Consider the following 13,377-nt stretch of genomic DNA (forward strand, 5'->3'; position numbering starts at 1 on the left):
TAAACGGCTCAGACATATGAGTGAGAAGGGACTTCAAATTCTAGCCCAAAGAGAGACATTGGCAGGGTTGAAAGGAAAAGGTATGCCTCTTAAACCATGTATGCACTGCTTGGCTGGAAAGCAACATAGAGCTTCTTTCCATTACAAGGCCCCACATAGAAGACCCAATGTTTTGGATTTGGTGCATTCTGATGTTTGTGGTCCAATGACCACTAGTACTCATGGAGGTGCAAGGTATTTTGTTACCTTTATTGATGATCACTCCAGGAAGGTTTGGGCGTATGCCCTCAAAACAAAAGATCAGGTGTTTGAAGTATTCAAACAGTTTCATGCTAGTGTTGAAAGAGAAACTGGTAGAAAGTTAAAGTGTGTTCGCACTAACAACGGAGGAGAATATATGGGAGCTCTCAGACATTACTGCATGAGTAATGGAATCAGGCATGAACGATCTGTTCCAAAGACTCCTCAGCACAACGGAGTGGCTGAGAGGATGAACAAAACTATTATTGAAAGGGTGAGAACGATGTTATCTCATGCCAAGTTGCCCAAAAGTTTTTGGGGTGAAGCTCTAATGACTGCAGTTGATTTGATCAACTTATCTCCTTCAGCTCCGTTGAATGGTGAAGTTCCAAACAAGTTTTGGACTGGAAAAGATGTATCCTACAACCATTTGAAGGTGTTTGGTTGTAGAGCTTTTGCTCATATTCCAAAAGATGAGAGATCAAAGCTCAACTCCAAGTCGAAGGAATGCATCTTCTTGGGATATGGAAATGAAGAATTCGGGTACAGGCTATGGGATCCTGTCAAGAAAAAGATTATCAGAAGCAGAGATGTTGTCTTCTTTGAAGACCAGAATATTGAAGATATTCAGAAAGGTGAAAAGCATGTTAGTCCCAGAGAATATCCAATCAACTTGGATCCAGTTCCTCTTCCAGAGCTTTATGGGGGAGATGTAATGGAAGATATTGGAGATGGAGAAAATGAACCTCCAATTAGTAATGATCCAGCTGAATAAGAAGTGGATGGTAACAGAAGTAGTGGTACTGATGATGATATGGCCGAAGATTATGAGGAAGAACAAGATCCTCAAGAGCCATTTATGGGACCTCAATTAAGAAGGTCGGGCAGGATACCTAAAGCTCAAACCAAATATCCTGCAACAGAATATGCATTACTCACTGATGGAGGAGAACCAGAGTCTTATAAAGAAGCTCTAATGGATGACTACAAGGGGGAGTGGTTGAAAGCCATGCAAGAAGAAATGACATCCTTGCATGAGAACCAGACTTATGAGCTGGTAGAGTTACCGAAAGGTAAAAGAGCACTCAGAAACAAATGGGTGTACAGACTGTAGACTGAGGAGAATAGTTCACGACTCAGATACAAGGCAAGGTTAGTTGTGAAAGGTTTCAGTCAAAAGAAAGGTATTGATTTTGAAGAGATTTTCTCACCCGTGGTGAAGATGTCATCCATCCGGGTGGTACTTGGCTTAGCTGCAAGTTTGAATCTAGATGTTGAGAAGCTAGATGTGAAGACTGCATTTCTTCATGGCTATCTAGAAGAAGAAATTTACATGGAGAAGCCAGAAGGATTTAAAGTCAAAGGCAAAGAAGATCTAGTATGTCGGCTAAAGAAGAGTCTATATGGACTTAAGCAAGCACCGCATCAATGGTACAAGAAGTTTGACTCTTTCATGATTGAGCATGGATACCGAAGGACTACTTCTGATCATTGTGTCTTTGTCAAGAGATTTCTTGATGGTGAGTTTATCATACTACTTTTGTATGTTGATGATATGTTGATCGTAGGACAAAATAGTGATAAGATTGACAAGTTAAAGAAACAATTGAGGAAGTCTTTTGCTATGAAAGACTTGGGACCCGCAAAGCACATTCTCGGTATGACTATCTCCCGTGATCGGAAGAAAAGGAAGCTGTGGTTATCACAAGAAAAATATATTCAGAAGGTATTGGAGCGGTTCCACATGGAGAAAGCAAAGCCAGTTGCTACGCCACTTGCAAGTCACTTTACGCTTAGGTCAAAGCAAAGTCCTACAAGTGAAATAGAAAAAGAGGAAATGCACAAGGTGCCATATGACTCAGCTGTCGGAAGCCTAATGTATGCAATGGTGTGTACACGGCCAGACATAACACACGCAGTTGATGTCGTTAGTAGATTCTTGTCTAAACCAGGAAAAGAGCATTGGAATGCTGTCAAGTGGATTTTAAGATACCTCAGGGGGACTTCCAAAATGAGTTTATGCTTTGGGAGTAGAAAACCTGAACTGATTGGTTACACAGATGCAGATATGGCTGGAGATATTGATTCTAGAAAGTCTACTTCTGGATACCTGATTACCTTTTCAGGGGGAGCAGTATCGTGGCAATCAAAGCTACAAAAGTATGTTACTTTGTCTACCACAGAGGCAGAGTTCGTTGCAGCTACAGAAGCTTGCAAAGAAATGCTATGGATGAAGCGGTTCTTGCATGAGTTAGGGCAGGAACAACAGAAGTACATTGTGCATTGTGATAGTCAGAGTGCAATCCACTTGAGTAAGAATTCGAGTTTTCACTCGAGGTCGAAGCACATTGATGTGCGATATCACTGGATACGTGATATGTTGGAATCCAAGCAGTTACAACTTGAGAAGATCCATACTGATGACAAAGTCCTTATCTAAGGACAAGTTTGACTATTGCAGAAGTGCAGCAGGAGTGATGAAGCCCTCCACCTAAGTCGGAAGGGGGAGATTGATGGGTTATTCCTCCTTTAGTGGAGGATATAAAGATGATTAACAAACTAAAAATAACTCATTGTTTAATTAGTTAATTGTTTGATTGGTTATGCATTGATTAAGGAAGCCAAGAAATAAATAACCTCCACCGGTTATAAAAGGTCTCTCATGCATGTTAATCAAGACAGTGTGAAAAAGTGAAAAAGGGAGAAAATAATAAGACAATCCTTGCTTTAGAGAGAAAGTAAGAGAGTCAGGAAAAACCTCCATAGAGAGAGAGATATCCACTTCGGTGAGATTTGTATTTGTAATTCCCATTATTTTCATAGTAGAAGATATTGTTTTTTTTTGTTATCTCATTGTAATTACACAAAGTGTGGGAAAAGTCAGATCCTGGAATAACCAATTATCCATTGGCCTTGTATTAGGCGATCTTATTTGCCATCTTTCCCAACAGTTTCTGCTTGAATTCCCTCTCTTGCTCTAGCCGAATCCCCCACATCTTGCTTGAGACTGATACCAACAGTTGGTAAGATTCTTGAACTATCAAGTCCCTATTTCTTTCCTCAATCTTTAGGCTCAATACGTTCAAAACAACTCTTCTACATATTGAGAAGTTTCTGTTTCACTATGCATGTTCGAGATTGAGCGAACCTCTTGGCTTGCAACTGGGCTCGATCCAATCAACTCCCTCAGCTCTCTTTCCTGTTGAAGCCCTCAAGAAAAACTCACCTTTTTGGTTAGTCTTTGGTGAGTATCATCCTTTCCTTAACACTCTGTATATTTGGTTGTTGTTACAAACTCTTGCAGATTACAACTTATCACTATTGTTGTTGGAACCTTAATGCTTTAACATAGAACCTTTCATTCTTTCTGATGTGTTGGATTTGTGCTAGACCATGGTTATCTCTAACATTAAAATCATGCTTGATCCAAGAGTTTATTTGTTTTATGGTTGTCCAAACACCATGTCTTCAAAACATCATGTTATTGAGCTGCAAGACCTCCTCTTTTAGTATTAAAGGATGACTGAAAGTTTAAGTCTTTCGGAGCTTTAGATACTTTCTGTAGGTGTCTTAGAGTCTACTTAACCAGCCATTTTGGGTACCAAAAGAGCTTTGAACAAGAGAACTACTTTCTGCAGTTTTTCAGTTTTCAGTATAATCTGACCCAGCTGTATTCATTTCAAAACTGGAGCTAAACCGTTGAGCATTTGAGATCAGTTACTTCTAAAGAAATATATTAGACACAAAGATGAACATTCCAGAATTTGAATCACCCCAAAATCATTTTTCTAGAATTAGTTATGCAATTTTGAAATATGTGGACAGAAGCTGATATTTCTGGAAAGAATCTGCACATCGTTTTACTTTAGCCTTTAAAACCTTTACTCTTCACATGGCTTCACTTATAATTCTATAACCATTTCAATCTTACTGAGTGGGTTGTTAAACCATCTTCTTTCCAAAATTTTCTGAAGAATTTACGTACCTCAAGTATTTTGAACACTTTTCCTTGACCCTTGACAGTTCCTTTTTAAACTCTGTTTCCAGCTTTTGACAACTTCTCTTCTAAAGGTGTTTTTGCCACTTTTTCCCGAAAAACCAACTCTCCCCTACAGCCCAAATGGTCTGGTTATTAGTTGGTAAAGGAGAGGTTTTCTCCATAGAGCATTGAGAGTGATTAGCTAGTCTTGTATATCGTTATTAATGTCACTTATTTGGTCTAGGCTTGATATCTTGGTAGGATCTTGTGAAGTGGTGGTTGCTACAAGGTTGCATTGAGGCCGAGTGCTGCAAGAGAAAGCTCGAGTTCCATGTAGGGGATGCCTTTAACTCTATCTATGCTTTTCTTGCATATACAATGTTTTATATGAGACCCTTGCATGGTATTGAAAATTATCTATTTTAGAATTGAAATGGTTTGCGTGGATTAGATTGATGTGTTGGCAATTGATGGGGATGTAAGGAGAGGTATGTTCCTCCTTGAGCCACCGGTGGTCGGCAGTGTGCACCATGCCCTTGTTATTGAATTATCCCCTTGTCTCTAGCCTTGTGTTAATTGAATTCCGGAAAGTGATTGGCTAGATGGACGGTTATGATGAAAGTTGTGGAAGGAGATCAATTTCCGTGGAAATTATAATTGCGTGGTGACGATCACGTGGAATCGCAAACCGGTTTTTATCCATTATTTTTTATCAAAGCGATAACTCATGTTTTTAAAACTTAGATATGGGGGCGGGCATGGGCAATGACTGGATGTAGGAGTCTAACCCCTACTTTAGTTTGTTTTGCAAGCTGTTGTTGTCGAAACTTGGGTACGGAGGGTAATCTTTGGAGGCCACAATTTGTTTAATTTAAAGTTTGTTTTTATTTGGCATGTTCGATCTCGTTAAATTTTTGTAACGTTATGTATGGTTGCTGATGTGTGTGATTGCTTACCACCAAAGTGGAACCCTAGGGTTAGAGCCTCCATTTGAGTGTAGGTCTTAGTGGGCTAGACCTAGAAGACTCACGAAAATTACCATTCAATGAACCTAATGCAAACTTGGGCTAAGAACTAAAAAAACATGACGTAGGTTCTAAAATTCAACACAACACCACCTTCCTTTCCTCTTCCTCGCCTAGTTCGTAATCTTGTGGTTACGAGCCAAGCCCACTATACAAGCCTAAGAATTTCGGGCTTATAGAATTCTTGTTCTCCAACCTAAAGGCCTTGTCTCTTTGAGGAATTCTAGGCCCAAAGCACTTTCTCCCTAAGTGTCGCGGGTGGGGAGGCGGCGCTGTGGTAATCCGGTCTCCCGGTCACCATAGCCCTGATGCGGTGGCACTCAGGACTCTTGACCCTATCCATACTTAAGCTTCCCGAAGATTCAAAGCTGGGGGAAGCCAAGGAAGTTTAGTATCATACGCTGACGGTATTCGATCACTGTGTCATAGTACCTGTCCTCTTAGCTCTGACGATCAGAATATTTTGAGAAAAACGTGCAGAGTAAATTATGATCAACTGATTGAAAATGGGAAGCTATTTATACAAAGAGAGAGATGGCAATTTGATATTCGAAATTTGAATCAGAATCTGAAGGAATAATATCTACATTGAAAAGGCTGATATCTGCATTAAAACAATACTATCAGCATTGAAGCAAGAAAAAATAACCTCACATTCGAGATCCATCGTTAAGGGCATATCTACCTAAATGTCAGCATTAAATCAAAGATAGTGCCGGAAATAATATAAAAAAAGGAGAACCCACGTTGACCCGCGAGGTCAGGAGGAAAAATAACAAAGAAACCAACAGGTACCAGAATACGCTAAAACAAAATTATTATTACTTTATTAAGGATTGCTACAATATATCGGATGGAAACTACCTGATTAGGAAGACGAGGTGGAAGCAAAAGCAATAGGTCTAAGAAAAATAAATGATGAATCTCAGCCATACTATGAAGAAAATCCTATGAAACCAAGAAAAGTTACGACACTTCATCCTCACCGCTGGACCCCTTATAAGCACTAAACGCCGATGAAGGAACATCCTCCGATAGCAGCCCACGTTGACCGGAGAGGTCAGGAAGAAAAATAACAATGAAATCAACAGGTATCAGAATACGATAAAAGAAAATTATTATTACTTTATTAAGGATTGCTACAATATATCGGATGGAAACAACCTGATTAGGAAGACCAGGTGGAAGCAAAAGAAACAAGTATAAGAAAAATAAATGATGAATCTCGGCCATACTATGAAGAAAAACCTACAAAACCAAGAAAAGAAATCCTACGACACTTCATCCTCACCGCCGGACCCCTTATAAGCACTAAACGCCAATGAAGGAACATCCTTCGGTAACAGGCCACAGATTGGAGAATACCCCCTGGGGATGAATCCGTAGAAACCGTTAAATTTGTCAGGCCCCACGTAGCATCTATCTTCCTCCTTGGTCAGAGCCTGATTCAACCTAAGTCGAAAGTGTTTGGTTGACACACGCCTCATTTGAGCAGCTCCTTTCTCGAACTCAACATCTTTACCCTTAGTCACTAAAGCCAAATCATTTTTCAACTTCATCTCACAATTCGTGTCTTTGAGAATGAGACTTAGCTCCAACATCGACTTCATTTGGTAGTCAAGAACCCTTTCCTTGGACTTAAGCTCACAATTAGCCTCGTTAGGCCATTACTATTATTTGAAGTGAAAGGCATCGAGGCTACACAGGAAATGGTACGATGCCATCATAGCCTAGGCAAGAAAGAAAAGTTAGAAAAAGATAAAGAAAAAAACACTAACGCTCATGTCAAGTTAAGAGGCGCAGATGTCATCATAAAATTTTATTGGACTCTTAATAAGCCACCCTGGGTTGGGACTTGACAACAAAAATGCCGACCACCGCCGAGAATCTCTATTTTCCAATGGCTCGGCTACGTCGGCGGAGGTCGGCATTTTTGTTGTCAAGTCCCAACCCAGGGTGGAGGTGGAGGAGGTGAAGTTTAAGAAACGATTTCCATGCCTCTTTTTCTTACATGTTTTCGATCATGTTCATTTTTGCCTTGTTGGGTCTTTGTTTTTCTACGTCCACATCAATCACCCAAAGCACCTATTCCTCTTACCTTCCTCTTCCAACTCTGTATCTCTTTCTGAGCACCGCTGCTTTCAACACTTTTCCTACGGTTTTCAACCACCACCAAAGTGATCGCACTTTGGAGCGTCGTATTAAGCTGCTACTCGCTAGGGCGCAAAGGCATGTACACGCTAGTGCACAAGTACTATTCAACCTTTATGTTGCTTTTTTATCCCTTGGTCTTTGTGGTTCATGTTGTTGCTCTCTGGTGCCGTTGCGATTCAGATTTGACGAATCTTGTTAGTGTCTGAAGGTAGGCTCTTTGATTGGGATCCTTATCGTGCGGTAGTGTTTGCAATGGTGATGTGCCCGGGAAGCGTTTGGCTGGATTTTTTGCTATTTGGGTTATCTTTGTTTGGGATTTTTTTTCCCTCTTTCGGTATGTAATCTGTGGCCCATTTTCTGGGTCTACTGTTGTATTGGTGTTTACCTTTAAAATAAATTAATGTTCTTGCCAAAAAAAAAATCTTACAACAAAGTTTACCAAAACCCAAAAGAAAAAAAAAACTAATTTTACTGTCATTGTACTCATGTACTAGAGAAAATAAAGGCGGCCATCTCTATCTAGGCTGATCTGGTTCAACCCAGTCAATGGTTTCCATGAAAAATGAAATAATGCGCATGTGGAATTTTGATATGAACAAGGATCCAACTCCATCAATAAAAGAAGTCAAATCTTACATGTAGTAAATATGTTCAGGAATGTAATATTGATTTCAACTAATGGAATGTTTCTGTTTCTAGAAATTAAGGCCTCGTTTGGTTTGCGGAATGGAAAAGTTGGGAAGGGAAAGTTTATCATTTCCTGTGTTTGGCACACCCAAGGAAAGGAACAACTTTCCTGCATGAAGGAAAAATAGACGGGAAAATGGATCCTCCCACACCCCATGGGATACATTTTCCCTCATACTTTTCCTGCATTAATTGCATATTAATTGCTTACTTTAAAGATTATTTTAATGTTGTTATTACCTGGATTGTTTATGTTTTGATAATAAGGATATTATTGGAAAATTGATGTTACCTACTTTCGTATTCATGCAATCATGCACAAACCAAACATCGGAAAGGAAAGTAAAATACATTTTCCGATTACTTTCCCGGCATTTCCAAACATTGGTAGGGAAACTAGTGGGAAATTTACTTTCTCATGCTCATGGGAAAGACGAAAGATCAAGGAACCAATTTCTTTTCTAACAACCAAACAAGGCCTAAGATGCTATTAGTTACATAAGTTCTTAACTGATCATTGTAAACTATATGTATTAATAAAAGAGAATTAAATCTCACAACATAAAATTTGAACCTGACCAGTTGTGAAGTTGTACTCAATCATGTATCATATATTTGTCAAAAAGAGAACAGCCACCTTTGGAAGACTATCCAAATTCACTATTCTTATGTACGATTTTGAACAACACCGGTTAACCAATCAGCAAAGCTAAATTGACATCATTTCTCATGTTTGCAATAGAACTTTGAGACATGAGATGGTGAATATTATCCCATGTTTGGAGGTCAAACCAACTTTAATAGGGAACCATGATCTTCAAGTTTGGAAAGTTAGTGTATCATGGATGAAAACATAGTTGTTTCATCTATGGCCGGTAAATGACTTCTTTGTTGCACATGTGTAAGGGTGTTGTTGTGTGGAAGCTTGAAACAAGTATGAAGTATCAAAATATGAAAAAAGATAAATTAATAGAAAAATCTAGAAGACCAAATATTTATATAGTTGACCCCAAAAATCAAAGGGTTACATCCATGGGCGGTAACAATGAGGAGATTCCACTAATATCAAAAGGAGATTACAAGGTGTTTAACACTCAAACCCAAAATCCGATTACACTCAAATACACTCAGGGAAAGAGAAAGACACTACTACAATAACATGATTTAAGGACATTGAAACCGTGTCCTTAAATACATACAAGGACTCTTTAAAAAAGTGTCATCTATCTGGGTGTCATCATAAGTCCCAAATAAGGACACTGGAAATGTGTCCTCTTATCTATACGAGGACACAATTTATGTGTCCTAATAGCTGTGGACGTGGTGTCCTTAAATCTATAAGAGGACACCTAAATTACATCCTTATAGTATCTAATATGTGTCCTCTTTTCTATATAAGGACACATAAATTGTGTCCTATAAGCTCTAAAAATGGAGTCCTTAAATCTATAAGAGGACACAAAAAATACATTCTCAAATGTGTCCTCTTTTTTATACAAGGACACACAAATTGTGTCCTTAAATATCTAGAAACGCAGTCCTTAAATTCATAAGTGGACACAAAAATACATTCCCATATGTGTCCTATTTTCTATACCAAGATACATAAATTATGTTCTCAAAGTTCTGAAAATGGAGTCATTAAATCCATATATAAGAGAATACATTCTCATATTATCAAAATTGCATAAGATCGATAACATATCAAACAAGTCCTTATATATATATAGAACATCCATCAATACATGTCCAAGATCCAAAACAAGTAACCTACAAAAACCACAATTCCAAGATCCAGAATGCACTACTACTATGTTTGGACCAATATAATTCAAAGCTAGCTGCTGCTACATATATAACATCATACCAGAAATAAGAAATCTGCATACATGCATGCTAACTATTTTACTTCATCTTGGATATATCCATCAACCTACTTCAGAGCCATCCAACAGTAAGTGCCAGTTTCTGCAGTCATGACACCAGATTGTGCCTGTACTCTAGCAATCCCAAAATCAGCTACTTTCACAACCTGTTAAAACAAGTATTTCAATCTTTAAAATAATGAAGTTTAGAACACCTCTTAAATCTAAGTACAGCCTTGGAAGAACCTGATGAGCTCTTATCAACAAGAGCAATTTGAAACAAGGACAAGAATGCACATGCTTGCCCCTGCCTCCCTTTAGTTTTGAGAAAAGTATAATAAGGAATAGTACGTTGTATTTAGAAGATATTTATAGTCCATCTATTCGAATAGAAATGACAGTAATACAAAGGCTTTCTTCCCCTCCAACATAATTTTTTTTTGAAGGCTATAAGAGATCAGAAGTCCAAAATTTGTAAGTGAGCGAATACAGTAAACTATGTTACAGAGCTGAAAGAAATAGACAAATGCAACATGAAGAAAACTTATCTCTTACTCCATTCCATCCATCAAAAGATTAGCAGCTTTCAAGTCCCTGTGGATAATATTATCTTGATGCAAGTATTTCATTCCCCTGGAAACATCAACTGCAACTTTGAGCAAGGACTGAAGTGAAAGGGCACCATTTTGTTTATGCAGAAAGTCGTACATGCTTCCACCCAACAAAAATTCTGAGAAGTAAACAGCTATGTAAGCAGCAGTTGAACTGAACAGAAACCCTGTTTGGTAATATAGAAAATACACATATATTCCTGAAAGTACTTCACACTACCAGTAGCTATGCAGAGGTTAGGAGGTCTAGTGCATGCCCCAATGAATTGAACGACATTCTTGTGCCGAACTTTTCTGCACAGATAAAAAGTATGAGAAATGCAAGATCAAATACATTGAAACAGGCTGCTAGTAGCAGCCTTGTTGTCCCTATATATTATGAAGGATGTTATGTTAACATGTCATATTTAGAGTAATTATCGTATTCTTTTTAGTACACATGGCAGAACTGGTACAAATAAAAAGATTAAAAAAAAATTACCTCACTAGGGAGTTTGGGCTTATCATTAGTTGAAATTGTAATTTCATGCATTGGCCTACAGAATATGAAAATACCAAATTTAGTTAAGTGTGAACAATGCAAACTTATATATAGCATCCAATACATAAAGCAAGCCTGATATTAGGAATAAAATTATGAGACTAAAGCTTCAAAATCATAAAGGAAGCATATTCATGCAGTATTGTTTTACCTTGGAAAGGATCGAATTCACAGTGTTATTCCCATGTTGAACTTGTAGCTTCTTGGCTTCAAGAGCAAGTTCAAGGTCTTCAGACCAACCAAAAGCTGGTGGTGGATGACTGAACACATGAGAAATGGAAAGAGGGTATCATATGAGAGATGTAAAGAGCAATGGTTGTACTGAATCTTACATAAAGAAAAACAAGTCCAAACATCTTTTCTTTGGACCATGACTCCATTTTCCAGCAAAACCAGAACATTGAGCATCTGCTTTTCTGGATGAGTTTGAACCAGAAGAAGAATGAACCTGCATAACACATAAACTGCACATTGAATCCATGTGACTAAGCTTACAGTATATTTTTCTTTTTAAAATTTACTAGACCGTTTATGAATTCGACTCAAGAATGATCAATTTATTGTGTAATAAAAAATATAAAAAAATTACCTGCACAAGACAGACTTAGACTGCGGGTCTAGTGGCAGGGTCATGTACCATATGCAATAGTCTTTTATGCATGAGAATATCTTGTGCCCTCTCCACATTCACATCCAAAGCATACCTTCAATAACAAAATCCACATCCACAAATGCAATTAAGCAAGAACCCAATTCAGGTTGAAGCAAACATCACTTTAATAAAACAATACCAAATAAATACAAGTTAATAACAGGGGTCACTACCCACAGAAGATTGAATAACAACTAATCTAATGAACAAAAAACAGATTAACTACGACTCTGACCAGAAACCAAAATGAGAATAAAAACCTAACCTAAACTACTCCGATTTCAATGAAATTTTATAGACACTAAGCTAACACACTAAACTGGATGCTGGGAAATTTTTAGGGATTTTGGAGATCATTTGCTATGCTAATTAATTAAAAGAAAAAAGAGCACAGAAACCTGCGAAAACAGAAAGAAAAAAAGAAATAAACAAGACAACGATTTTTGGGTTTTTGGTTTTGAGAAAACAATCAAAATAAACAAGTTAGAGACAACCTATCCCCTCCAAAACAATCATGCAACAGTACAAGAAGAACAAAGGAGGTAATATTTACCTTATGATGACTCTGGTCTGTATCTGGCTGTTCTATATTTCTGAAAATTAAGAAAAGAAAAAAAGTCCAGCAAAATTATATGCTGCCACCATCTTGTTAGAGCTAAACTAGTCAACTATGGAACTATTGATATACCTGTAAATGGCTTTTTACATGACATACTACCACCATCTTGTTGAATCTTGGGCTGCTGCACCAGGATAGCAGAAGAATGATTCAACACCTGGCACATCGTTAAAGTTTCATCAAAAAGAGGAGCAATTACCTGGACATAAAGGAAAGGATTAACAATTAAAACTACTTGGGAAACCAGAATCAGGAACTGAAACACAAGTCCCCACATACATTCATCTGTACCAAAATTTGAACTAATTTACAAAACTATCATCACTCAAAATTAGTATTTAACAAACACCCACCTCAAAGTGAAAAATTACAGAACCCAAAATCCATAATCAACAATCCAAGGATTCCAAGCCAAACCCACTATCAGTAGCAATAATTAAGCTAGAGAAGGGGAAAAAAAAAACAAATCGAACAGGAGTACGGTGAAGAGAGTTGAACCTGCTCTTCCCAACTGAAACTTTTCCCAGAATCTCTCAACCCCGACTCTGTCTCAGACCTTACTACGAGTTGTCGAGTTAAACCCTTACCGGTCGCCGCCTCTGCCGAGTCGAAAGAGATGAATGTGTTTTCAGCTTGGATCTGTTTTTTTTTTCTATTAGAACTGAAAAACAAAAATAGTGAATGAAACAACATTTTGTTTCTCGTGGTGGGTTTCAAAAGAAAAATGGGGGAGGAGGGAAGTTGAAAATTGGGGGAGGAGGGAAACTGAAAATTGGGGAGGGAATACGCGAAGCGTTTCTTTTCTTATTTGAGTCAAATTGGGGCCACCGAAATTTTAGTTTTTCTTAGGACAAAGTATTGAAGAAGTCTATGTGTCCTTGAAAAGAGTCTCCCTCACTTAAAAATTTCAATTTGGCGGATAGGTGTCCTTAATAATCTTCAAGGACTCCACATAAATTATGTGTCCTTATTTGGTGTCCTTAAATCATATTATTGTAGTAGTG

General features: G+C 38.0%; 1 protein-coding gene across 3 annotated transcripts; it reads right to left on the minus strand.

Moving 5' to 3' along the window:
* Positions 1-9,806: 9,806 nt before the first annotated feature.
* Positions 9,807-13,133, minus strand: LOC133717995 (uncharacterized). Of its 3 annotated transcripts, XR_009850060.1 has the most exons (9): positions 12,872-13,133; positions 12,443-12,530; positions 12,308-12,347; positions 11,692-11,806; positions 11,435-11,550; positions 11,254-11,348; positions 11,043-11,097; positions 10,782-10,855; positions 9,807-10,680 (listed from the first exon to the last, which is right to left on the minus strand). XR_009850060.1 is itself a non-coding variant. In XM_062144763.1 (3 exons), exons 1-3 carry the CDS (start codon positions 13,064-13,066, stop codon positions 12,340-12,342), a joined length of 333 nt encoding a protein of 110 aa, XP_062000747.1. In that variant the 5' UTR covers positions 13,067-13,133; the 3' UTR covers positions 11,821-12,339. The 3 variants fall into 3 exon arrangements, 1 of the variants encoding a protein (XP_062000747.1); XR_009850059.1 differs by having other exon boundaries at positions 11,254-11,550; XM_062144763.1 differs by lacking the exons at positions 9,807-10,680; positions 10,782-10,855; positions 11,043-11,097; ... (1 more) ...; positions 11,435-11,550; positions 11,692-11,806 and having other exon boundaries at positions 11,821-12,347; positions 12,443-12,572.
* Positions 13,134-13,377: the final 244 nt, after the last annotated feature.

This window comes from Rosa rugosa, chromosome 6 (assembly GCF_958449725.1).
Source record: "Rosa rugosa chromosome 6, drRosRugo1.1, whole genome shotgun sequence".
In the NCBI taxonomy this organism is placed as follows: domain Eukaryota; kingdom Viridiplantae; phylum Streptophyta; class Magnoliopsida; order Rosales; family Rosaceae; genus Rosa; species Rosa rugosa.

Excerpts from the sequence above, each read along its gene's own strand:
- LOC133717995 (XM_062144763.1), bottom strand. The coding sequence starts at position 13,066 with ATGTTGTTTCATTCACTATTTTTGTTTTTCAGTTCTAATAGAAAAAAA. Across the intron at positions 12,573-12,871 it reads GTTTCAGTTGGGAAGAGCAG|GTAATTGCTCCTCTTTTTGA; the intron begins GTTCAACTCTCT and ends CTTTATGTCCAG.